This window comes from Leguminivora glycinivorella, chromosome 1 (genome assembly GCF_023078275.1).
Source record: "Leguminivora glycinivorella isolate SPB_JAAS2020 chromosome 1, LegGlyc_1.1, whole genome shotgun sequence".
Classification (NCBI taxonomy): domain Eukaryota; kingdom Metazoa; phylum Arthropoda; class Insecta; order Lepidoptera; family Tortricidae; genus Leguminivora; species Leguminivora glycinivorella.
Window position 1 is genome coordinate 14509506 of NC_062971.1, and position 25623 is coordinate 14535128.

General features: G+C 33.7%; 1 protein-coding gene across 1 annotated transcript in view; it reads right to left on the reverse strand.

Annotated features, from left to right (window-relative positions):
* Positions 1–359: 359 nt before the first annotated feature.
* The window catches only part of LOC125241308, a 28048-nt gene continuing 2784 nt past the window's right edge, over positions 360–25623 (reverse strand). Inside the window, exon 3 of the mRNA XM_048150107.1 lies at positions 360–3906. Coding sequence (XP_048006064.1) covers positions 3757–3906 — 150 coding nt within the window. The 3' untranslated portion in view covers positions 360–3756. The remainder of the gene's footprint in view (positions 3907–25623) is intronic.

Below are 25623 nucleotides of genomic sequence, written 5' to 3' on the forward strand. Positions count from 1 at the left end.
GAGTTCAAACGGTCAGTTAAACTTGATGTATCTAAGTTGAGTTTCAGTTTTGAGTTGTAAAGTTATAAACTCAAGTCTGTGGTTGATGGGTACGGGCTTTCAATAGGTTTTCAAAATTCTTGTAACTTGATGGTGCTACCAATTTTGCTGCTATAAATAATAAATAAAATTATATGACATAAAAACGTGTGATAGGAACAGCATAAGAAAAGTCTATTAGTAACTATCACGCTGGCAGTGATGCCACAAAATGTTATGTCACCTAAAGCAGCACCGTTAAACGCAGCAAGGATTGTTTAATTAAAATGCAATATTTATCATAAAAATTATATTTTTAAATAAAAAAATATTGAGAACAGGCATAAAAGGCAGTAGATTTTAAAATAATACGCTACAATTAAACTTACGAGCAAGTCAATTGGTATGACTTATCAGAATAAACTAAATACTTAAAATACGCCGCGTTATTTACTAAATTCTTAAAATTAACCCTAAAACACAATCCTTTCTGTTGCTACAGTCAGGTAAAATATACAGATTTTTATACATATAAATCACTCTTTCCCAAAAAATGACTTTCTCCATTCCTTTATTCCATGTCTAGAGTTTAGTACCTATCGTTTGATGCCAAAGCCTTGTTTGAACCTTTTAAAAATAAAACATAAACCTGATTTTTATTTTAAGTATAGGTACTTTTAGTTCTTCCAACACAGAATCATGTTTACAAGATAGACAATGATAACGATTCTAAGTGAAATGAACTCAATAAAGTACCTATGGATTTAAATGAATCAGGTTTTCATATTTTTTCGGAATACTCTCTGTTATTTTTATTGGATTGGCTTAGGCAATGCTGTACCATCACTGAATAATATACTATTACTATAGCTATAGGTAATTGTAGTCCAACATTAGTTTTTTTTTTACAAAACAGTAACAAATTTGATTTATTGTTATGGCTACTCAATAGTAATCGAAATTCATTGAAACCTGATGAGCACAGGCATATAGCACAAACAACCTTAATTTGTAAAGACTTGGTAGTGGGATATTCCCTTACTAATCTTAAATCTACGAATAATTACAATTATATTGCTTACAGTTTCGTTTATGTTATTTACTAATTGTGTAAAGCAGTAAGCAGCCGGTACTAACATAGAAGACGCATTTGGTATTAGAGTATTATAGTTCGAATTCACAATTTAAATAATCTTATAGATAGTTTACGTACAATGCATGGCTTGTTCAAAAATTATCAATTGATATTGATAATACTTATTAATTATGATTCATTAGTATACATGGCAGTGTAAATTTTAAAAGTCTAGTGTAAAAACAAAATTGTCTATTATGCACTAAGGAATATACTCGTTTCTTCAATACTGACCAGATAATTAAAATTATTTTCCATTCACGTTTATATTCCAGAGAGCTGGCATGAATGGGTTGGTTAGAACAAGATATAATAATTGTTCAAATATACGGTTTATTCTGTTTTTGGACAATTATTCTGTCTTATGACCGCCGAAATACAAGGATTTACACTTGAATCAACGTGCACTTCGGCAACTATTTTTATTCATGCACTACCCAGTATATGCACATAGATGATATTATTTATGCATATTCGCACCATTCATGCCAGAAATCCTAAAAATACATATTAGTCTAAATATTGATAACAACTGACCATTTAAGTAATTGAGCAAAGTTCGTTCATGAATCATGACTAATACGCTTTAGGGCCCGTTTAGACGGCGCGCGGCGGCCGAACTCATAATTATGCGATTTACATTGCAGACTGTTTAGGTTACATACAATTCAGCACAACAATCAAATAAAGCAATGTAATGAAACTCGTATGCGAGTTTGCGGGCCGTGTAAATTAGCCCTTAATATAAAATAAGTAGGTACCAATATAATTTCAACGCAGTAATTTCAGTCGTATAAAATAAATTCATGGTAGTAAGTATCTGCGTCTTCTATTTTATCGCATGAAAAGCATTTATAGAATTTTAGGATTTGTCCTCTACAAAATTTTATTCTTATAAAAGAGCAATAAGCATACCAATTTAATTTATGTACAAAACTCTTATATGCGTAATGTCGGTTTAATTAGCAATTTGTGCTAGCTAATAGATTACAAAAATATTTACAACAATGCAATTATTGCTGTAATTAAATTATTATTTAGCACAAATTAGCAAAAAAATATTAGCAATAAGAGTTTTCGAGAGATCATTAGGAAAACTTCTTTTATTTAATCATCTCCTTAAATAAATTACATATCACATTTGAACACATCCTTCCATTTTAAAATTACTAAAATGAAATAGCTTAAAATGAACAAGATGAGTTTTGATGAAAGAATATTTGTTCCCGAAACGTTTTGTTCCCATTTTGGTTACTAAAAAGACAGTCCAGCTGCGTTTTGACCGACGATATATCGGGAGGTATTTTTTATCAAAATAATACCATAATTTATTTTGTCTTTCTCGCTGTGTGCAGTTATTCTTATGATTGTATTCCTCGTAACAGTCGTAACATATATATGTGATCGAAACGCAGCCTTAAACTAATTTTCCCTTTACTGAATTCAAGTTAGGTAAATTTTTGCAATTTTCTTTAAATTAATAAAATAGACATTTCTAATTCTGAAAACAAAACGCTTTATACATCGTGGATACAACGAATAAAAATCTAGCATAATACTAAGGTATTTACGAATTAAAGTCGAATATAAACTACACAATTATCTTACAAGACCCTTTCATTTCTTTAACACTCCATTGATTAATTATAACAGCTCCAAATTAATTCAATAAACGACGTACTCGGACGAGAAATTTAGGGCATACAATAATTAATTTCAAGTTTTGAGTTTAACAGAAATGTCAGAGCATATTAATCATCTAAAAGTAACTTTTATACAAGAAATATTATTAAAATAGACCTTCTCTGATAAAATTTTCATTTTACATAACTTGGCACTCTCCACTCCCTCTTTACATTATAAATACACTAGCGCTATTCTAAAATAAACATTTTTATTACAAAAATAATAAAATGAGATCAATCGATGATAATTTTTAGGCTGCTCTCTTTGGAACAATTTCTGGGAAAACGGACTTTATTTTCAACTAAAATAAAATCTATTTTTGTATAATATAGAACATACGTGGTCCACCCTTCGAAGAAATTTCTAAATAGTAATTGAGATAAATAGAGTTAAGTATTCCTATTTTTCACTTCAGATAATAACTATAGATTATACTTCAACACCGAAAGCGGAATGTAAAATTGACAAGTGAATAATTTATTTAGTAGGTAAAATATGTTTTATTTTTGCACTACAATTTTATAAAAAAATAACAATATTGAGTAACTAGGTTATTAATTTTAAAATTCACATTTCGAATGCCTCACTTTCCCTCGAAGTTCTAATTACTTTTCCCGCATTGCCGTTCAATCTTTATAAATAATCTCAATACAAGGAGAATAATCATTCCAAATCTACAAAAAGTATGTAACAAGTTCAGAATATTCATGTACAAAAACATGTCAAAAAGTGCGTAAGTTTAATATACAAATACAGTTTGTACAACAACTGTTTTTGAGTCTATCGTAGTAAAAAGGCTATTTATAAAATAACCGATAGACATAAAATGTATACAAAATTAACAAGCGTGACGCAGGAGTAGCTGGTGCTACTCATTGCACGCTAGATGGCGTTGCAAATTTCTTGTGTGTGCGACTTCATCGTTTACTTAGAAACTTCCAGCCGAGCATCAGAAGCACTGCCGTGCAGATTGAGCCGGCGGACAGCTTGTCCGGCAGTATTGACGAGAATAATGAGCTATCGGACGAGTGGTCCGGTGACGATTCTTCGGGTGATACTGCGTCAGTCTGGAAAAAGAAAAATAACAATTAAATAAAAGTGTTTATTATAAAACCAATATGTGCTACTCTTTATTATAGGGCTCTAGCCATAATACAAAATACTGTAAATCTGGTTAATAAGAATATACAAATGAAAATAAATAAACACGAATGAGCAAAACTTCACCATAGAAACGCGATCGCATTACGTCCTTACAATAAATATTAATGCCCGGTAAACACTCACAAATATTAAATGTGCAGAAAATTACAAGTACCGGTTTTCCTGTAATCTTTTATGTTTTGTCATCCGTCAAAATGTATTTTCGCATTTTCGAGGATCACTGGAGAGGGGTCCCCGGGCTTTTTGTGAGCCGCGTTGGGTCCTTCAATTCTTTTTGCGTCTCGATCCGTCTTATTTGCTTCGACGCCATTAATATGCATAAGTAAATTGCCGAGATGATCTAGAGATGGGTGTGTTTGGGTTCATAATATAGCGTTGTGATTTTTTGTTGTTTGATTTTTGTGCACGGTTATATCTATTTAGTATTTTGGCAGATAAGGTAGAGAGTCACCGTTTACAGCCAATGCCAGGTCATCTGAACGAGATCGACGAGATCTTGGTCTTGGGCTTGGGTTGAAATAGTAATGTTAATTTTGTATACCTTACACAATATATCTTTATTTGTCATATCATCACTAAGGCAGTTAATAATAAAAAAACTGTTAATCGTGCTATTCATGAAGACGCTTGCTATAAGGTTCGCATTTTCATGTTAATAAATGCATCACCGTGAATGACTCGAAGATTAAGTAGAGATTATTAATACCGATTCCAAGCTGAATCAAATAATTTCAACTGAAATAATTAAATATCATGATATAAAATATGTGACGTAACATTTTATGTTTTAATTAAGTAGACTTCGGTTTTCTAACAGAGCTACCCAATTCACTCTACAATTGAATATAAAGTAGGCATTTTACGTTTAATAAATATTTAGTGATTTGATACAATTAAGGAAACGTCATTGAAATGGAAACCCAAATGGGTAACACAAATTGAATTTCCATTTTATCTCCACAGCATCAAAGTTCGCAACGTGCCGTAAAGATACAGCATACCCTCAACAAACACACCTGACTCATTTAAATATTCTGTCTTCAACCCCCATATCTATACAGAACTGGGGAGCTCTCCAAGATAAGGGATTAAAAAGAAAATGCCATCCCATTGTGGAGACGCCCACTTGTACGTGGCGGAGCAATCATCCGAGACGCTGGCTAAAAAACGACATGAAACAGAAAAAGGCATTATAAAGGAAAAAGTAAAACATGTTTAAGAAGGGGAAATACTTGGAGTAGGAGGCCGTAATGGAGATGGCAAAACTGCAGCTCGTTAGTGAATGGCAAATTGAGATACGTGATGACTTTGGCTTTGTATTAGGAAGTAAAACGACTCTTGTCTGCTTTTCAGTCGCATTTGCCTGCCGGGTTTGAGTAATTAGGAATCGTAAGTAGCTGAAAACCTTAGCGTTGGTAAGACTCTTGACAAGTCAACTTGATCATTTCTCATAGTACACAAGTACTAGGTACGAGTAAGTAGTAGGTAAAAATAGCGAATAAAAAACGTAATATTTTGTATTCAAGTGTTACCTTTGCTACAAGAAACCCTATTTTAAAACCAAGAACCGGCGACAATAAAAATACGAAGTCCACGAGAGAAGTAGGTTCTTTGCTTGTGAATCGCAAAACACTTCGCTGGACTTAGCCAAGTGCTCAGGAAGCTGAGCCAGACGTTTTCGTGGAAAAACCTCAGGAAAACGGATCGAAAATAGAGTAGAAAAAATCGAGACATCTCCAGAAGCGACGGGTCTCAAGCCTCGAACCTCGAGCCTTGAGGTTCTGTTTTACACTGAAACGAACAGTACAATGAGAATGCTATTAGGAGTCACTGAAAATACTGTTTAAGCGGAGATTTTTTTAAATGTTGATTTGACAATACGTGCCTATTGTTATTGGTTAGTTCCAATGTTATGCTCCGAAGAATTTGATAACAAAATTACTTTGAAATGTAATAATACCTATTGTTTGTTTTTAAATCTGTAGCTGTACATACAATTTTACATTATATTATTATTATATGTATGTCTTTCCCATCACGGAACAATAGTGTTCCGGACCTTTGGGACGCGTGCACGGGGCCGAAGCCAACGCGTAGAGGCCCTTTTGACACTAATGAAATGTAAGGGGTACACCGAGCGGATGTTGTCCTTGCCCGTATCATGAGACACACGCAGAGGCAACACCCGCTAGGGTGTAAGGACTATTTGAGAGTTAATGGAATCTTAAATGAACTGGGCTGTCTGGGCTATTGGATGAAAGTGATGGACTGAATACTGGGCTATGGGATAAAAAACCGGACGCCTGCCTAATAAAACGGTATGCAATTTTATTTCCGGCAGATGGTGACTCGTTCCCACAAGATTATTATTATTATTATTATCCAGTATTTATTTTCTATCTTAGGCTAGGCTGTTTATAATATGAATATAAAAGTAAAATACAAAACCACTTACAAAACAATATAAAACAGCGGGGCAGGGCCCAAGCTGCCGGTGGTTAGGGCTGCAGAGAGAGGAACCGTCGGACTATCCGCGCCGTGTCCAAGATCACCGCCTTCTGCATCTGGCCCTTGATCCAGCCACCTAGCGAGAGTCTCTTAAGATGTTGGTCGAGACTCTTCGCTATGAGACCGTTCACTGAAACGACTATTGGAACAATGATCGTTGAATCAACATCCCACATGGCGGTTATCTCGTGAGCCAAGTCTAGGTACTTACTGGACTTGTCCTTCTCGGCTTTCACGAGATTCTCATCATGGGGGATGGTGATGTCAACGAGCACTGCCCGGCGTTGCAGTCGATCTATTATCACAATGTCAGGCTTATTGGCTACAATAGTCCTGTCAGTGATAATAGATCGATCCCAATAGAGCGTGGCACGACCATTTTCAAGAACTGGCGCAGGTAAGTACTTGTAGTACGGTACTTCGCGGTCCACAAGGCCGTATTGAAGAGCAAGTTGCTGGTGAATAATCCTGGCTACGAGATTATGTCTGTGCAAGTACTCGCCGTTAGCAAGATGAGAACAACCGGAAATGATATGCCTGAGTGACTCTCCGGGACGGCGGCATGCCCGACAAATGTCGACCGTACCGTCCTTCAGGATATATTTCCGGTAGTTGTTCGTCATCATAACTTCGTCCGCAATTGCACAGGCAAAACCCTCGGTTTCTCTGAAGAGGTCCCCGAATCGTAACCAGTTCACCGATGCGAGCAGGTCTACATCGGGTCCCGTGAGGGCCTTGTAGAACCGCCCGTGTAGCTGCTTGCTCTCCCATACCGCCTTGCGGTCCGCAGTACTTAGTACCACAGGTTTGCGCCAGTTCTCTTTCGCCAAGGAGAGCGGCGTGAGGTTTCCGTTTATTATTATTTTTATTACATTATATTAGGTCAGAACATGTATGATAATCATCCAAAACAATTAAGTACTTTGTCATAACTTCATAACAAATTCAATTGGAGTCTATAATTATTAAATTTTATTATACCAAATCAGTTATCTAATCTACCTGCTATATGAAAATATGAATATAACGTATGGTTTTAAATGCACCGGTCTGGCCTAGTCAATAGCGAGCTTGCCTGCTAAACCAAATCCCGGTAAGTGAATTTATTTGTGTGATGAATACAATATCAATTCCTAAAAACACCTTTTAAAGTACGTACCTACAAGTGAGTGAGAATTTGTTATATTACTTACGCTACGGTGTGACAGCCTCCCGAACCTTTGTTTTTCGCCACTCACTGTGCCGTATCATTAACTCGGAGTGGATGAGGTTTTTTCGACTTTTTAACGTTAATCCTTTTTTATTTGTGCCAAAGAGTGGTGTCACTGATCTTTGAGAGGCGTCGCTCTGGATAATGCTCAATATGCTGATGATGCTAGATGTTAATTAGTGAATTCTGTACCGCGACTGCAATATTTCAAGAGGTTCTTGTAGAATTTTGGGCCGTCACATTTAGTTTTATTAAAATGACATAATATGGTAAAAAATCACCCTATTCAAGTAGTCAAAAATTGTCAAATTATCAAGGAACAATCTCAACAATGACGATAGAATTACTGAAAACCTTGAATGGCATAACGAATTAAATCTGTAACAATACAAGGTATGGGAAATCCTAAGTGGGTACTAAGCATACCAAGATAAGTTTTTGGCAGTGATTTTGACAGCCCAGCCGGTGCAAATGTTATTTGACAAGTAAAACTTTTTTTTATGAAATTATGACGTCTGCTTATCCCTTATACATGGGCTATGAAAATCGTTGCCAACTTAGCTTGGTCTGAATTTAATTGAATTCACAGGGCCAATTCACCAGCCTTCTAAAATATACATCATATTTTTTTATACTTCGCAATAAATAATGACCTCCCTAACGAACGGATTTGACACGCTGTCGTCAAATTTATTTGATATGAAAACAAAAAACTTACCCACGAATAGAATAGGAAATTAATTAGAATTCAAAGGAAGACATTCAACACCTGTTGCTATTGCTAGGCCGACATGGGAATAGGCAGGCATAAAGGGGTAAGCATGGGCGTATTGTTTTTCAACCGCACTTTCTAGTTTAAAGTTTCTATCTTTTCTTCTAACTTGTATCTTATTTAATACGTTTAATTTATTGAAACAAATCCAAATTAATTTTGAGTAAAAAATAAAAATTCATAGCAATTCAACAAAATAAGGTTCAGCACAAAGTAAAAAGATTTAATCTTACAAAGCAATAAGGTATTGGGGACACAAATATGATCACAAGGAGCGCGATAGGCAAATATAAATCAAGAGATTCCTGCCATTTTATTATCGTAATGAAATCTGAAGAAGAAAGGCAATTGCAGATCCCGATGTTGGGTAAAAAGCTGGTGGAATTATTATTAGTCATTTCGAGAGTCTTACAAATGGAAATTGTATTTTTTTGGTTAAATGCGTGATCAAGAAGATTATGCAAACTGAAATTGCATAGGTATAATTTTAAATGTGGTCGTTGTAAATACGAGCAGAGGGTATATACATCCTTCACATCATAGCTTCCCTTCGAATCATTTTAATCTGTATATTCAAGTTACACTAGTTACATCTATCTTATATTTAAATTTACAAAATAAAAGATGATTATCCTTATGTTTACCTGTAATCATTTAATAAGGGAATTTTTTGGGTCTCAAAAAGTATTTCTTTTTGCATGGGAACCTACCTACCTACATTATTGTAGGTGACCAAATAGACAACTTGTATATTCAAAAATCTTATAGATATAAAAACGAAGGTTTTTTTTATAATCCACTTCATTTCATTTCAAGCCTCTGCCACCAAGGGAAATCTAAATGTTTAATTCTGACACGAGAAAACAACTCAGCTGAACATATTTAGGCATATCGTATTCAAAACCTTTCAAAACCCGTCGCTAAAATTGAAAGACGGATCCAACGACACTCTCATAATTCAGATTTGTCAAAAAAGAATAAAGATAAAAAGGCGAGTCATAGAGATTTCCCCCGTGCATTCACTGTTTTATTACTGTAACGCCTCTCCCATCAGATAAGCGACGGCATGGTGATTGTGTGAATTACAAATTTAAATTTGGTAAAAGTAAATATTGATGATTTATTTGTGAATCAAGCATGTAGTACTTCGACCTTCCTTTTTTCTCACTTGTACTGTAATGTACTATAATCTAATGTATTACCCAATATATGTAGTTAATGTAGTTAGTTAAATTAATATCAAGAATTTTTAACATGGGCAGCTAGAATGAGAAAATACTGAAAATCGAATTTATTTAGTTAAATTTGGAAGCACTTTCAATACCTTAAGCAATTTTAATTCAGCGTGCTCTTGATGTTCTTAGTTTACGAAACATCTTCCCAGAAACAGGTTTACAATGTTTGTTGTAATGTCTAATATTTTTTTGTTTGAATAATTACGTGTTCAACCGAAATTCGTATTTTTATAACCTGGAAAGTTACAGATACACAAATATTTGAATTACTTCTCTAGCGCCCATATATTTTTGAAATACAGTGACATCAAATATTGTGATAACAAATGCGTCAAACATAAAAAGGGAGTTATTATCAACAATAAATTGCACATGGCATGTGAGTCTTTATTGGCATCTACACTTCCAAGTTAACATAATACGGGGTTGCAAAATTTTAATACTCAAGTAGAATAAAAATCTTCTGTGACTAGATTTACAATCCATTACAATCTTTTCTGCTTTGCCCTAATGTTGACTGGTAGAGATTACCTAATACCATAAGTTCGCTCTTTGTACAATAAGTTTTACTTTTGTGCAATAAAGTTTAAATAAATAAATAAATCTCATCTTTGTTTAAAAAAAAAATACACAAAATTCAATTTTGAAAGTAAATTGTCAGATGTTGGTATATTAGTCTAAAAAGTGGGGTGCCGAGCAATACCTATTATATGTTTTGGCAGACTAGAACATAAAGAACAAATCCTGCAAGAAAACTGTTTCTTTGAAAAATTCATGGCACGTTAAAAAAAGAACGTTATCTGAACCCACACCCTTCGCTATTAATGTAATCTGCGTAATAAAAATGATATTAAATTTAAGTCTTTTACCTTTTATACCGGAAGATGGAAAATGCGATTTTCATATCAGTTGTTAAATAAAATGATGGATTTAGATGACAGGGCCACGTGTGATCAGTGGAAATAAAAACAGCGAATGTGCATACAGTCGAAGTTGAATTTTGTATACCAGAATATGATACAACTTAATATATGCTAACTTTTTATGACTTGATTTAGTTACAGTAAGTACTTTTCTCCTGTTGGTGTGGGTGAACATACTGAACATTTTTGTGTTTCACTCGGTGGCAAATTTTGTTTGATTTTCGTGCCTTTAAAACCTGCGCAACGCTCTAGATTAAAAGAAGTCGGTGAAAAAGTATACCTACTAATCATTATTATTCTACACACATTAAGAAATGTTAATAATACATCGTGGTTGCAAGTCACAAAAACAGTATTTATTGTGTATATCCTTAAGAATACAAGCAATTTTATGCTCCCATTTTATTAGTTCTAGCCCTACAACATAAACTTGGAAATAAAAGATTTGTTGTAAAAATTAAACTCTTAAGATAACCCCCTCTATGGGTAGGCAATGAAACAAAACATAATTTTTATTATTCCTTTAAAGATGGAAGCCTTTTTGTTTTTACAATTCCAAGTTTTAAAGACGTGAAATAAAAAGAGCATGATTTTTCCCTTTTTTTAAAATTAGTAGCTGTAAAGATATGTAATCCGAAATAATGGCAATTTTTTGAAATACCTAATGTCTCTAGCTATACCCAGATTATTTATTATAATGCATTATACAGGGTCCGTAACACATACCTTGCAGTAAAAATAACATAGTTTAAAATGTAGGGAGTAATAACATTACAATAGAGATAGATAAAGATTTCCTATTGGCGGCTAAAAAATTAATGAATTTAAGGACTGACATACCTAAAAGACCCTTTTGTAAATTCTACGAGGTACATTTTTATTCATAATATGAATTTCGTAAAAATATTATTTAATAAACGAACACTTGACTTGCAATAGATGAAAAGATTGCATGTGGAATCTGCTGGTACACTGATATCGAGCACTAACAGTACTTTTACCTCACTATCACTGTGTCAAATAAAAATTAAAGCAGAAGATGACATTCCATAACGGATTGTCGACAGCAACAAATTTATATAACAATGGCCAATAAAAATTAACTGCGTCCAATAAAATTTAAAAGCTCGTCAAAGATCAAATCTCATTACCAAGTTTTAATTGACAGTAAAGTTAATTTAACGATTTCAGTATGGATCGATGTGGTTCGAAAAAATAACATAACTTTGTCATAAAAATGTGGACAAATCGGGGCTGTAAGTTCCAAGTATATATTTTATATGCGTTTTATGAGAACGACGCGTGCGCATGGAAAGTAACGTAATTTAACGCTGTATACAGGCTGTTACTTTTTTATGGTCGTCTGTATTATAGTGATAAAGGGTACCGTCCATTATCGGGCTATTTAGTGCTAATTGCGTTTTTTATTGACAGTTTTATGTTTTAAAACCGTTTAGTAAATATCTTTAAGAATTTGTTGTTATTAAAATTTTGTAACAAGAGTTGCTCTTTTTAGATATAAGCGCTTTAAAGTAAATCTATATAATAATCAATTAAGATTATAATTTGATCCGGTTTTTTATAAAACTGACTAAACATGTCCAAACTGGCATAGTTACGTACGCTAACATCAAATTCATATTACAGCACATATATACTGAAAATATTAATTAGAAAGTGTTTGTCAGTAGCTACAACACAGTTTGTCGCGCCGCCGGTTCTCCTAAAAATCTAATAACCCTGAGCTACGAAGCCATAAATAAATGTAATTTTACAATATATTTGTCATAGGATTAAATCTATTAAATTCATATCACATCTACATTGTTAGACCGAATAAATTGAAAAACTAGCAAAATTAAAACACCATCAAAGTATTGACACAAACAAAGCAACATTGTCATATAGAACTGTCGCCAGGAATTCATATCTTTCATCAAACTTCAACGATCGAATAAAACTTTCATTCTATCGAAACTATCAAAATATCGATATGAAAATGTCGACGTAAACTATCGATATGGCGATCGTTCCCGTTTATAGGTTATTCAGACGCCAGTTTTCGTAATTGAACTAAACAATGTAAATGTGATAGCGCGGGGTTAAAAAAATGTATACAGCTATAGATTATATTACTTATATGTAAAGGACAAGCGTAATGAATGCTTATGTAGGTATAGGGTACTTATACTTATGCTGAAAATGTATGAAGAATATTTTGACTTTATTTTATTTAACAATGCAAAAACTGGGACAAAAAAACATGTGGGTTTATTAGATGAAAAATTCCTCTTTTCAAGTAAAGGCCTTAAGAGGATACGGTAGCGAAAATGCTAAAATGGAAAGGAGCCCCCTTTTAACTTGGAAATTTTAGTTAAATATACAAGTGTTATTAACTAGATTTATCGAAAAAAAATTGTCCATCAAGAACAACTCAGTCAAAAGATATTTCAAAAAAATCTTTAAAATCGAGGTTCCGCTCTCGACTGTTTCCTCCTTCAAAACTTAATCAATCGGAACGAAATTTGAAAATCTGCATAACAATGAAATAATTTATGTCGGACCGTTTAGCTTTTTTGGTTAATTGTTACCAATCTTGAGTACCACACCTTTTTTTGTGCCACAATGAAAAAGGTCGTTTTTGGAATTTTTTGATTGGCTCTAGAATCTTTAAAAAGCAGAATATCAAAAAAATCAAAACGGTCCGACACAGATAAAAATAATAACAATCTGTGTTGAAAAAATCATTGCTCTATCTTCAAAAACCAGGGAGGAAATAGTCGAGAGCGTTTGTATGGAGAATTGACCCCTACCGTATCGTCTTAAAATTATGAAATTATAACCTTTACGCTATGGAAAAACTTATTGTATTTTCAGAGTAGTCTATTCATTTGGACAAAATTAAAGTGATGGTTACAAGAGGGACAAAACTTCCAATCTGGTAGGTACCTATCAAAAAAAAAAACATTACCTACTACATTTGATACATTACTAGAAACCATTGCTTTATTGAATAAATTTAAATAAATATAAAAATACCCAAGTCACATCATTGGTGTAGTGGCATCGTTAAAAAACGCCAACTCTCCAAACTGCCATCTTCTATGCTTCATATTGACTTTTACGAGCACACAAATTAAAATCGACATAAAATGTATCGATTGGTATCGACGCGTGTCGCGTCACTATAAACGACAAATCCAGTGTATGCGACAATAACCTGGGTTCTATTTATTAATGAGTTGAGTCTTGAGTTGGTATCGTTGGGTTTCTTTTCTAATGACCGTGATAACCATATTTTGGATTACGTGGAAAATTATAGGAACCCCTATGTTAGTTATAATCACGACTATTATTTTTATAGCTACCTACATATAGATATAGCGCGAAAAGCTTTTCTTTCGTATTTTTATACGACTTCAAAAAAGGAGGAGGTTCTCAATTCGACTGAATGTTTTTTTTTTTTTTTATTATTTTTTTGTATGTATGTTACTCGATATCTCCGAGAATCGTGGACCGATTTTCAAAATTTTTTTTTTGATCGAACCGGTATAACCCCGAGATGGTCCCATTGGCACCAAGTCAGGGTCTGATGATGGGATCCTGGAGAAATCGAGGGAACTCTTCAAATGTTATAGGCACATGTAATGTTTTTAGTATATTTTTCAAAGGTACACCAGTATTTACGTCTGATGGTAATAATTTTATGTGGCTGAGCTGATGATGGAAGGTCAACTCCTCAATGGTTAGGAGTTTAAGGATAATTATTTCACTACTGTACATGTATTCGGACTGATACATATAATATCACTAGGAACCACTAAAAATCAACTGAGCTGATGATGGAAGGTCAACTCCTCAATGGTTAGGAGTTAAAGGATAATTCTTTCACTACTGTACATGTATTCGGACTGATACATATAATATCACTAGGAACCACTAAAAATCAACAAATAAATAAACTTTTTAACAAAAAATAAAACCGCCTTCAAAAATAAGCGCGTTACAAAACACGGAGAAACTAAAAAGCCAAAAATAATAAACCTTTCAATTCAGATTTCTTATCGTATTGCAATAAGCTAAACATCCAAATTATAAACAATTCAATTATTTTTGGAGTCGGTACCAGCCTGTGTATGGTTGGGTGGGTCAAACAGGCAATAGCAAGGCGACGAACAGGTCTGGTACCGACTACAAAAATAATTGAATTGTTTATAATTTGGATGTTTAGCTTATTGCAATACGATAAGAAATCTGAATTGAAAGGTTTATTATTTTTGGCTTTTTAGTTTCTCCGTGTTTTTTTCGGAAGCGTTCGTATTTGTCTTGCTAGTTTAAAAACAGTGTAGTGCTTGTACTGAGACTGACTGAAATAATATGACACGTTCGTTCGGACGTTTCCGTAGGAATACGAAGGAAAATCTTTTCGCTCTACATCTTTACATACTCCTATTTATCTTACAAAGTAGGTATTGCAAAAAGTTATAATTTTTGTCACAGGTAAGGATTTTGCTTTGTACTACATCAAAAATTATATCAAACCGTGGTTCATCTTATCATATGCCTACGGACCCCAAGAAGAAAAAAATCGGACATAAAAGCGTCACAATAAAAATTGAGTTATACGTTTTTGGTAACATTATTGACGATTGCGTCGTAAGGATTTTGGCTAATCGCCGGTGTCATAAAGAATGGGATCATAAAGTTATAGATGTCGATATATCATAATCATAATACTCACATATTATTATGATACGCTTAAGTATGGATTTGATTTCAGGGAAACAGTAACTTTAGCTTACATTTTATTCACATATAAGCCGATTCTTTTCGAAAATTCCTTATTAGTAAATTACTTTCATAAATATTGTGTCAGCTGGCATGCTTTATGATCTACATGTTCTTACTCTGCGTACTTTTACTTAATTTGTAATGTAATGAGGAGGCACACAGAAAGGTTATGACAGATGGCTATTAGTCCATTGCACAGATAAATAATTTCATACGTGAGAGCGAGAAGATGATATGTTTTTTCTGTCTCTCACATATGAATGACAGTGACATGCCTAGGCACTTGCATAAGGCGCCGCCTGGCGGAATAAAATGTCAGTGTGCCTCCTCAATGCTATCAAATTATACAAATTTGTAAGCTGTTGTGTGTTCGATAAACATCACTCCATATTTTTTTAATAAAAGAGCTGCCTTCTTATACATTTTTAATCGATATTTCTTCAGAACCACATACATATTTTAGTTACAATCGTACGTGACAAACGGTGAGCTAACCGCTGCCGCCAGGTACCTATCTTTCATAAAACAGAGCATGTGAACGATCATAAACTGTTTATAGTGGGAAATATATTTTCCGTTACGTCCTGGCTTTAGTGCCAGGCTTATCTGTTATAGTTTGCAAAGCTAGGGGTAGCTATCGTATTGTGCATATATTTTTATATTTACCTATTCATCAAAATAAACAGTATTTGCTTTTCACTAAGATTATTATATTTCATCTATTTTCTTACCTGCAGATTCAAATATAAAGATTTGATTTCCGATCTAAATAAACCCAAGAAATAATTACTTCAATTTTATGCAATACCGACTTTGTCAAACATCATCCCTTTCACAAGAAAATTAGATATTTCTAAATTAAATTCGAACTTCATTTCGCGACTGGATTCATAAAATAAAAACTCTTTTCTTACAACTGTAAATAACGTTGCATATTGCTCCCGGATTTCCACAACCAACGTTGAACCTCATCTACTTGGCGAGAAGGTTGGTTTTCATTGACAAAATATATTTTTTCTAGTAGCCGGATCGGTATCGAGTGAAAATGATCCCCTGTTTCTTTCAATCCCTTTGAACCGATTTGTCGTGGATGGTAAAAAATCTTTTGTTCAACTTCAAAGTATGACGTGGGTTATTATTATGCTCCTACGATTTGGTTTGAGGTGATTGTTATTTCCATTCAATATTGATAAAATTGGAAATTAATTTAAATATTCGTCTTCATTTGTGGATGATATTATTAATTGTTACAATATAAATGTTCAGCTAAATACGTATGTGTCTGCTGTCCCAATGATTAAATGACTGTTTTTTTTGCAGATACTGCTACTTTTAAAAGGGCTGATAATTTAATTACTCCCCTTCAGCATTGTGTCTAAACTATCCTTTATTGTATATTTCGCTTATCTACTATTCTGAATGTTACCTGCTTCATTTCTTAAAGTCTTCAATTAATACGCTATCAAACTTCGAAGGTTAACTGATATTCCAGCATTCTAATTTATTTTTTATTTATTCCGTCTGACGCGTATATGCAAATTGACTCCTAGAAATTGATGCCTTGTCGTCAGCACTCGTATATTTGTCCCATTCATTGACTCAGGTTTGCGTAAATACTTGTCTTTTATCTTTGAAGAATGGAAGTAATGCTACAAAGCATTAATTTTATGAAGAAATGCAAAGTTATACTGGTTTGTGAAACATTTTGCATGTAAGAGGATTTGTATTTTTTAATTTACTTAACTGAGGGGTGTTTTTACCTGCGGACGTAATCGCCTTAAATACGGGTATGCACACATGTTGCCGTGCATATTAAATCAACGTTGAAAAGTATGTGTTACAATCACAACATCTTATGCTTAATTTGTAGTAACTATAGGGTGCACAAATATTTTAGACTAGCTTTTGCCCGCGGCTCCGCTCGCGTTAGAAAGAGACAAAAAGTAGCCTATGTTACTCTCCATCCCTTCATCTATCTCTACTTAAAAAATCACGTCAATTCGTCGCTCCGTTTTGCCGTGAAAGACGGACAAACAAACAGACACACACACTTTCCCATTTATAATATGTATTAGTATGGATAAACATTGCAACATGCTAAATTCAAAATCTTGAAGATTACTTTGCTAATCCGCGAATAGACTATGTGCTAGTTAATCAGTGCTAACCCCTTAGGCTCACTTGCATCAACCACTTAACTCAGGGTTAGTGGGCTGTCAACTGTCAAATTCCATATAAAATGGAAGGTTAACCTTCCATTTTCGTTGGTGCAAGTGGCCCTTATAGGTACTTAAAATATGCAAGTAAGTACATAATATAACGGGTTTAAACCGACCGACTAGCACGTACGTTTTATCTATTCGCGGACCAGCTAATTCTACCTCTAGATTCTACATTTTGAATTTAGCATATTATTATTATTTTTATGCAAGAACGCATATCGTAAATAAATCACATTCCTCCACTAAAACTTACCTTTTATAGTGCTAGTTTTATTGTTATATTATGTTTTGTTCCTATTCCTGAAGGGACGTATCATTAAGCAATAATACTTCGCTAGCAATAACCTTACGAAATCCAAACAACGAATTTAATTAAGATTTTAACATATCAAGTGCAATTCAAGAGACCGACATCATAAAGCAATAAAATATCTAAGCTGAAATAAAGGAATATAGTTCAATAAACTATTGCAAATCGCAATAACACTTATTTAAACTTGCATGCAATAGATAATAAAAAAAAACAAACCTTATGTGGTGTTCAATAGAGTTTCAAATCAAATGTAACGCAAAGCAACATATGAGGTAAGATATTTGATAGGAAACTATAATCTAGAAACTTAAACGCGATATTACAGTCAACCAAAAATAGTTCATAATGTTGTGACATAAGACTTTCAGTCACAATTCACAAGTCACTAAAAGTGAATTGTAAACTAAACTTAGCATGACCATAAAACACTGAACAGGGAAGTCCTAACTAAAGCTAAAAAGCTTTTGGAGGCACTTTTTATAGATATTAATAAAACAATGCCCTCGTAAAGTTTAGTACAGGACTTGACAATTGAGAAGTTTACACTATACGACAAGATTACGATACAATATCCGTAGTTCTATGATGTAGTTAGATTCATAATTGGATATACAAATTATTTTGCAGTTTTAAAAATTACAAACGTAGTAGAAGTCAGCTTCCTATACCCGAGAGTCCTGTGATGATTTATAAATTAAGCTTCATTATAATACCCAGTCGGCCTTTTGGAAATATGTGATATGTATAATATTTCCGACCTCAAAATACGGTTAAATTGATATTCAATTAGGTACTTACGTGTAAGTCATAAACTTTCAGCTAAAATATATACATACATCTTTATCTATCTATACAGCGCGTAAATCTAATAAGGGCGATAAATGAAACCAGGCATATAATTCAATATTGTTATCATTAATTAAGAGGTGTTTTTGAGTTACTCTTAATTTTCACCCCATAATGAATTTTTGAAAAAAAATCCAGCAGCAATGTACTGTAAACGTGGTTGCGATGACAATCAATGACAACGGTCAACGAGCGTTAAACGAGAGTGTGTTTGCATTACGTTGCGGGCCGAATTAATTTGTATGGATAAAACATTTATCTCAATTTTAAGTAAAAGTTATCTAATTACATTTCTTATGTCCTATACTCACCACCGTTAAGAGGTTCGCCCGTATTAGGTTTACACCCTGTATAAGTATCGTTCAGGTACATAAGTAGTATCGAAAATCACAGTGTGAAAGTATCGGAAAGTGTAAAAATCTCATAAGTTATTCGAGTGAGTGATACAGTGCCTACTGTTTTATTGGGGGGATAATTTGAATGGCTATTTTTACAGGCCAGGAACAATGCGTTATGGCGTATTAAAGCGGGTACGATTCCGTGCGAACTTTTATTGTTTGGGAGTATTTATTGCATATAAATACTCTATACATTTTATTGCATTCTGCATGCTGTTCTGAAGTACATATACCGTCATATTTTATAACACATGCAAGTGTGACTTTTGCTTATTTATTTGTAAAAATAAAACGAATGATAATTATATTTTCACTAGCTTTTGCCCGCGGCTTCGCTCGCGTTAAATTCGAAAATTGCGGAATGCTCTATACAAACTTCCACCCCCGTTTTAAAGAAAGTGGGGGTCAGAAAGAGACGAAAAGTAGCCTATGTGCCTCTCCATCCCTTCAAGTATTTCCACTTAAAAAATCGTCAATTCGTCCCTCTGTTTTGCCGTGAAAGACTGACAAGCAAACAGACACACACACTTTCCCATTTATAAATAAATAAATATTATAGGACATTCTTACACAGATTGACTGAGGCCCACGGTAAGCTCAAGAAGGCTTGTGTTGTGGGTACTCAGACAACGATATATATAATATATATACTATGGATTAATAATTACTAAATTGTAAAATATCATAATAATAATAATCTGTTTGCTTGTTTGTTATTGTGACCTCAAGCCACAACAAAAATAGTGGTACAAAAATAGCTGAAATCCTGGGAAAGAATAGATGATCATTTTTGTTCATTATAGTTGTCCTAAATACACGAAGTAGGTCTTATAATATAGGACAATAAATAAATAAAATTTATAGAGCAACCATAGGACAAAATTTGTTTTTGTCCTATGGTTCATTTAATGAAAATGGAAATGGTTTTACCGCTAGCAGTGTTTTAAAAGCTAGTTTTGTGTCCCAGTTACGGTTATCACAGCCCTCGTTTAGCCATCACTGTGAGGCCATCTCATCATTTCATTTTCACTGCTTGTGCCCCGGCTCATGAGGTGTTCCTAGACAGCAGCTTAGTTTATTTTATAGACTAGCTCAAGCAGATGTCCAACAATTGCATTTTGACTTGTGAAACCTTGAACGACCTAGCGATCAAACCACGGAAGCACAGCTGCCCCACATTAACAGAACAGTTCCAACTTCTGATATCATTAGGACATCTGAAAAATGTCATTCGGATATCTTGCATTATATCGCTCTTGCTTGCCTCTAAGAAGTAGCTGTATTGGTGCGAGCGAGACGCACGATGTCGAGGGTATGTTTCTTATATCGTTGTAAGTTTGAATTGACCTATAAGCTTGCGCTAACTCGAGTCAATAGATCAGTTAAGCACTAAGAGGGTTAACTGATCATTTAAACTAGTTTAGATAATGCACTCACTTCTGACCATGTTTTCATACTTATGTCAAGGAAATAAGAGTCGAAATAATTTAGTATTTTAGACTTGACCACGTCGCGTGGGCCTAGTCGTAAAGTTGTCACTAAACGTAGGATAAGTAATGAAGTAAAGATATGAATATATATATCTATCTAAACAGTTGTTTGCAAATATGTATGTTACTTTTGTAGATAGTGGTTCTATTAGTGTATACGCCTGAACTAGAGCCTTTTAGAAATTAAAACTAATTCTACATAAAATTTGCAATAACTAAATGTAGCCAAGCAGCTGACAAATTTCTAAGACAATCCGACGTTGATAAATTTTGTAATGGGCATTTTTATTCATGTTGGTGAGAAATTAGCTTAGTCGGGTCTTGTTATAATTATAATTATAAGCAACACTTTTCAAGTTATAATAATTTAATGTTGTTGTTGACCCAGTATTATGTGTGTAAGTAAATTTTATGCACGCCCGTATCATATTCTGCAATAGACAATCAGAAGATGGCATCATATTTCAATCCATTGTTTCATATCATACAATTTCACAATGACTAATAACAGTGATAGGACCATTTCGCAGTGTATTCCGATTAATTTACGCGTATAATCCGTGCGTGGACGGTTATCGCTTAATTAGACAGGGGTTCAAGTGTTATTGCGTTTAATTCCGTAAGTTCTCCCGCTGTGAATCAGAACTGGGAATAGTGGCTTATGTAATATTGTGCAGCCGCATGAGTTTGGTGCACGTTAGAACTGGGACCTATATTTAATTCGTGCCCATTTGGCCCATATTTTATTATCCTGCATGACATATTTTAATTTTATGGGTTTCTTGTCTTTGTTAAATACTAGGTATTTATTTGAATTTGAATTAACAGCGAGGAATAAAATTTCTTAAGTTTGATATAAGGTCAATAAACGGGTAAGTGTGTCATAAGGGGTGTGACTGGCTTTCACATTTTACCTTTTTACTCATTGTTACAGGCGTTTTGTGTATGCATACTTTTGCTACTTGCTAATTAACAATTAGTGGCAAATGTGGGCATTTTCAGAATTTGGGACCCCCCAATTAGCGTAAATTGTTAACTAAAATTAACTCAATGTCAGTTTTGTGACGATAATTAAGCATGAAATTTCTATAAAATATTTTTTTTGTGTAAATTCAGAATGTGGAAAAAGTAAATTTTTAGACAGATTTTATGCTTAATTGCCGTCACGAAACTGACAGCGAATTAATTTTTGTTAACAACTTACGCTAATTGGGGGGTTCCAAATTCTGAAAAAGCCCACGTATGAACTCTCAATAAGCACTGATTATCGGGTGCCAAATGTGAAGGCCAGACACACTTCTCCTTATGACACACTTACCCTTGACCTTAATAAAAGGTCTAATTCGTCTACAGGGTCACAGTCTATAGTAGTAGCTGCAAAAGATACAGTCCTGCCCTACCCTGTCAATAACTTTTTTTTTTAATTATCTGGCAGACATACCAATGCCCCGCTATTGCAGTAAAGTATAGTAAGACACGCTTAGTGTTTGGGCATTAACACCCTTCGTTATGGTGTTATCACAGTTGCAGGCGGGTTTACTGCGGGCGCAAGGTCAGGCGAGCGAAGGCCTTTCTATAACTTTGAGAAAGATGTTCGGTACAGTGAACTTTTGTAGTGTAAGGTTTTGATAACAAACCACCATTAGAGAACATAATATATTGTGATTTGTGAGAGCATCTGTTTTAATTCTCAACTATTTAATTTAAAATAAAACGAACTCTGAAATAATTGTATATAACAGACAAAATATTACTTATTTCGAATATAAGTCGGTTAACTTCAAAAACACATGAAACATTTCATAATAAGTTACTGAAATATTAAATTTATATTGCCCTAAGTGGACGAGTTAAGTGATTTGTTACAAATAGATAAATTTCATTACTAGATCTCGAGAGAGACTGAGAATTGACCATTATTTTGTTAAATGTCTATTAAGTATATAGTACTACAATAATTACGAATAGGCTTGAATTCATTCTTAATTTGACAAATGGGATAAGTATGTTAAAAAGACAATTCTGCTTGTTCTTATAAGTATCAGTTCTCCACACTCATCCATTAAAAAAGTAACAAACAATACAATCCCCACCGACTGCGCCACTAACTTTTTACTATACATAAAAGTAAAAGTAAAAACGGGTCATTTCGGAAATCCCTTTCATCGACCAATGGGCGTAAAGCGTAAATCTATCCCTTACGCGTGCGGGACAATTAATCCTGTACTAAATACTGAAATAAGTTTTATTTTACGCCAAACGTAAAGGCAAAAGTCGGTGAATAGGCGCCGGTAGGGTGGAAGCGGCTTCTTTTTAACATATACGTATTTTATTTATTTATATCTACTTACTAACTGAAGTAGATAACAAATCTCAAATAAAAGCAGCTTAGAAACAAAATAAAAGTGAAAATTGCACTCGTATTTCAGCAGTTCTCGAAAAGTTTGTACAAAAATTAAGGGAAAAGTTAAATTTGTTTTTATTAATTCCTATTTTGTTACCAAGATTTTATTAAGTTTTATTTCGTCATTAAGGTTCTCTAGTATCTATATTTTCTTAATTATAACAATTATCCTGTATATATCTTACGAAAGTCGAATTATATTACTAAATGTTGGTAACAAAATAGGATCAATTAAAATTTGCTGACGTGGCATTGTACAAAGTTGACGGGAATTGCTGATTTGCGTCTCCAGAATACCAGTTCGCTGTTTACTAACTTATAAAATGTAATGGTTTAAATACATATTTGTCGCATGTCTTAAATACATTATATGTCAGAGTTTTGAATGATTCACGGTTATTTTCATTAGACTTATGTTTTCCGTGATCATGATGCATGCAACTGCGTCGAAATATCGGGAGCTCTAATATAAGTCTACATTATACACCGTGTTTCCGGTATCACTCAAAACCTCAGACACCCCAACTGATTTTTATTTTTTTAAACGTATCTAGAATATTCATTTTTTAATTTGATGATTATTATTTTTTTAAATTGAATATTTAATTTTATGTGCAGCTCTACTCGACTTTTAACTCTACACTCAATAAAATAATTGCTAGCTACCATCGTAAACCTTAAAACTGATTAATTGTGTACATTACTGCAACGACATAAGGTTTACCAATAGACAGCTATGTCACTGTAAAGCACGTTAAACTGTGTCACAGTAAACTTCAAATTGGACAGGTGACGCAGTAAGCAAATTTAAACCTAACATTCAAAATGACAAGGTTGTAATTAGGTAAGAGTTCAATTTGTTATGACTTATGATAAACTTTAAAATTAAAGTGACGCACAACGTCAAACTCGTAGCGGAAAAAATAATCGTCCAAGTAACCAGCCAGTATTAATACCCCTAAATACTGAATAAACTTTTTAACAAAAAATAAAACCGCCTTCAAAAATAAGCGCGTTACAAAACACGGAGAAACTAAAAAGCCAAAAATAATAAACCTTTCAATTCAGATTTCTTATCGTATTGCAATAAGCTAAACATCCAAATTATAAACAAATCAATTATTTTTGTAGTCGGTACCAGACCTGTTCGTCGCCTTGCTATTGCCTGTTTGACCCACCCAACCATACACAGGCTGGTACCGACTCCAAAAATAATTGAATTGTTTATAATTTGGATGTTTAGCTTATTGCAATACGATAAGAAATCTGAATTGAAAGGTTTATTATTTTTGGCTTTTTAGTTTCTCCGTGTTTTGTAACGCGCTTATTTTTGAAGGCGGTTTTATTTTTTGTTAAAAAGTTTATTTATTTGTTGATTTTTAGTGGTTCCTAGTGATATTATATGTATCAGTCCGAATACATGTACAGTAGTGAAAGAATTATCCTTTAACTCCTAACCATTGAGGAGTTGACCTTCCATCATCAGCTCAGTTGATTTTTAGTGGTTCCTAGTGATATTATATGTATCAGTCCGAATACATGTACAGTAGTGAAATAATTATCCTTAAACTCCTAACCATTGAGGAGTTGACCTTCCATCATCAGCTCAGCCACATAAAATTATTACCATCAGACGTAAATACTGGTGTACCTTTGAAAAATATACTAAAAACATTACATGTGCCTATAACATTTGAAGAGTTCCCTCGATTTCTCCAGGATCCCATCATCAGACCCTGACTTGGTGCCAATGGGACCATCTCGGGGTTATACCGGTTCGATCAAAAAAAAAATTTTGAAAATCGGTCCACGATTCTCGGAGATATCGAGTAACATACATACAAAAAAATAATAAAAAAAAAAACATTCAGTCGAATTGAGAACCTCCTCCTTTTTTGAAGTCGGTTAAAAAAGGTATACAACCTCTTGCAATATGATATGCACAATGTTGTATTACGAATTTGTAGAATGGGCACGTAAACAATAACTAATAATACAAATTAAAACAAAAAATATTACCCCCATCAAGATATAGCTCAATCGATTCTACTCTCGATTCTGAACAAACGGTTTTCAGGTTTTTAGTGTTAAGTGAAACATGGTGTATGTCGTTAATCATAACTTGATGTGTTTAAATCAATACACCGACTCGTATTATTCTCCATAGTAGGAAGGTATAATTACACCTTAAAACATATAAATCGTGTAAATTAACCAAAATAAACTACGAGTAGAGTATTGCATAAGGCGGCAGCTGACCCACTTCAGACAAAAACAAACAACATATCACACTTACTGCCTACGAGATATGACTACTCTGGGGACTAAAATAGCCTTTTTGCTGTCGTTTTGGAATTGTAATGGATTGTGAAAGTTATTCATTAATAAAATATATCGGGCAAATTGAACAATTATTGAAGAAACTTGCAACACTCGTAATTTAGTAAAATGTTCGTTTACATCCATGTACTGTACAATACCTAACTTAGGGTCATTTGCACCACCGAA